This window comes from Myxine glutinosa, chromosome 10, assembly GCF_964187855.1.
Source record: "Myxine glutinosa chromosome 10, kmMyxGlut1.1, whole genome shotgun sequence".
In the NCBI taxonomy this organism is placed as follows: Eukaryota; Metazoa; Chordata; class Myxini; order Myxiniformes; family Myxinidae; genus Myxine; species Myxine glutinosa.
Genome location: NC_136270.1, coordinates 96,269,870 through 96,272,423, shown reverse-complemented (window position 1 = coordinate 96,272,423; position 2,554 = coordinate 96,269,870). Strand labels below are relative to the sequence as shown.

The 2,554-nt window shown below is 44.8% G+C and overlaps 1 protein-coding gene across 4 annotated transcripts in view; it reads left to right on the top strand.

Annotated features, from left to right (window-relative positions):
* Positions 1–1,974: 1,974 nt before the first annotated feature.
* CDK2 (cyclin dependent kinase 2) overlaps positions 1,975–2,554 on the top strand; it is a 38,865-nt gene continuing 38,285 nt past the window's right edge. Inside the window, exons 1-2 of one of the 4 annotated variants that reach the window (XM_068126440.2) lie at positions 1,997–2,096; positions 2,520–2,554. The exon at positions 2,520–2,554 is cut by the window's right edge and continues 153 nt beyond it. Coding sequence is in view for 1 of the 4 variants with exons in the window: in XM_068126439.2 (XP_067982540.1) it covers positions 2,052–2,096 (45 nt within the window). In the remaining 3 variants the exon portion in view is untranslated. Of the gene's footprint in view, positions 2,097–2,423; positions 2,496–2,519 lie in introns of those variants that run through there. The other 3 variants (XM_068126439.2, XM_068126443.2, XM_068126441.2) reach the window with 3 other exon arrangements.

Below are 2,554 nucleotides of genomic sequence, written 5' to 3'. Positions count from 1 at the left end.
CAAGAGGCTTTGGCTTCGCCGGCTCATTGCGGCTTTGCAGTCGGGTACTAGTAATGTATGGAGGAGGGTGGGGGGGGAGTAATGGCAGACATAAATATTTCAAGGAGATTGAAAGGGAAGGTTATGATGTCGTGCGTAACGCCAGCCTATCTTTACTACGGTTTGGAGATGGTGGCGCTGGCAGAGAGACAACAACAGAGGATGCAGGTTTGTGAGAACTGGATCAGGAGGATTGTGAGAGTGAAGAGGCTGGATAGAAGGAGAATGGATGAACTGAGGGAGGAGATTGGTGTGCAGATGAGCTTGATGGGGAGATTGGTGAAATGCCGGGTGAGATGGGCTGGACATTTGGTGCAGATGGGAGAAGAGAGAATGGCACAGAGAGTGGATAGGTTGAGGGAGCAAGGTAGGAGGAAAAGAGGTGGACCACGGTTTAGATGGGAGGATTGTGTGAGGAGGGATATCAGTGAGGTGGGGATAGTTGGAGAGTGGAGAGAGTTGGTGGAGGACAGAGGGAAGTGGAGGAGTATCGTGGTCAAGGCAGGGCAGGGACTTGAAGCTATTGGGCCTCATCTATCTTCTATCTATCTATGTATCTTCTTCTTATTCTTCTTCTTATTATCTCCTGAACGATGAAAGATAGGAGGAAACCTCTGAAACAAAAAATGTCGGGACGGGTCCCGGGAAGGTTATCGGCTCGGTGGCGAGGCCGGTCGAGGCCCACCTCGGCTGGGCTGGGCCCATTTCGCAATAAATCTTCTTCTTCTTTCAAAATATCTTGAAGTACAACTTATGCACTTAATAGGAATATCTGACTGATTGCAACACATGCTTTCAAAATTCTCTCTCACAGGGCCCGACAGAAGAAAGAAAAGGAATCGTTGAGCACTAACTGATACTGGGCTCGCGTCAGACCGATGTGCAGAAGATTAAATTCATTCAAAAAGAACCCGGACAACGCCGGGTGCATTCATCTCGTCGGCCTATATTACAAAAGGAGTCGTGTCTGTCTGTTTGTCTGTCGTGTTATAACGTGAGAACGGATTAATGGATTTCAATGAATACAACTACGGTGGATTCGGGTAACTCCGGGAGTGTTTGTGATCCAAAAAATAAAAGAATTTTTTTTTCCCCCACGGGTACGTGGACACGCGTGTGAAAACTGCAAATGCCAACACGTGACGTTGGTTATCCCTGCACGGACTCAGAGTGCAGGATCTCCCAGGAATCCTTTTGTTGTTTTTCTTCCCCCATAGATTAGTCATCGCAGCAAAGGTGGTATTTCCGTCAGCAAAGCGACGGGCCTTATATTCTAGTATATTATAAAGGGAAAAGGAGAAGAACATCGTTAAAATTGACTCGCCGATAGTATAAGCTGTCTAACGTATCGAGGTCTTGATTCGAAGGAATCGAAGCCTTGGTTTGAAAAGAAGAAGATCAACTGATAAACACGTCATATCCCTGCGTATGACGTCCTTCCTCCTGGTGCTGTGTCCAATAAGGAATATAATATTGCACTGGAGACGGAAACAATTTGCAGCTGCACAACGAGTCCACCCTCGAGGAAGGATTGAGTTTTGGCTTAAGGGAGGGAAAATTAACTGATTGCCGGTTTGCCTCCATACTCTGCAGTCCAGAGCAATGGCGAGAAAACGCGTCCACACAAACGGTTTTTTTTTAGATGTAAATGGACTTGTAGTTGTAGTTTGTTATTTTTCCATTAAAAGACAAGTTGTATTTTAAACATCTCTTAAAACTGGTTCTGTTTAATTTCATATTAATGCAACTTTTGCACACCAATTGTGGTTTGTTTACCAGAAAATTCGTGCATTGAAAAAAACACTGTTTGACACGCAAAGCCCACTTTAGAATAAAGGTTTCATTACCGTGAAGAAACCCACTTTAAAACCTGTAATAAAATTGGAACGACATTGGTGGAAAAAACGTGACGTCACACGTATTTAACGTGACGTCACACGTGGTCAACGTAACATTCACATATTAGTCGTGACGTCACACGTATTTGTTTTATTACTTCATGGTGGCCGGGAATGGTGGGAATACTCATCTCAACTTCACGACCGGTAACCCGGCAGGTATGGCCGTCCTGTCCGCTGTCCCCTGTAGCTGTTTTATGAGGTGTAAACATGCCTCATGTGAATGATATTGTGACGTTTGCTCAACTTGAGCGGAATGCCGGAAGTTACGGAATCACGTGACTATGCCGCGTCTTAATATTTTTGTGTAAATCACCACGAGGTATATAAACAAATATATATCTTAGGAGAAAGGATTAAACTAAATGAAAAAAGATACCCATAAGGTCAATACACTGAAGATTTCAAAAGCGAAAAAGCATTAAGCACTTAATCTCGCGAGATTTGTAATTATTAAATAAAGAATAATCTCCGTTGCCTTGCCCAATGGCCGGTCGCTGAATAGCGGGGTGGGCGGGCGCCTTGCTTTGTGGCGGGAAACAGATTTGTTTGTTACGGGTGAATCTTTGTTTTTCGCCTCAGCTCGTCTGGGTGTGGCTGAGCCCAGGAGGTGACAG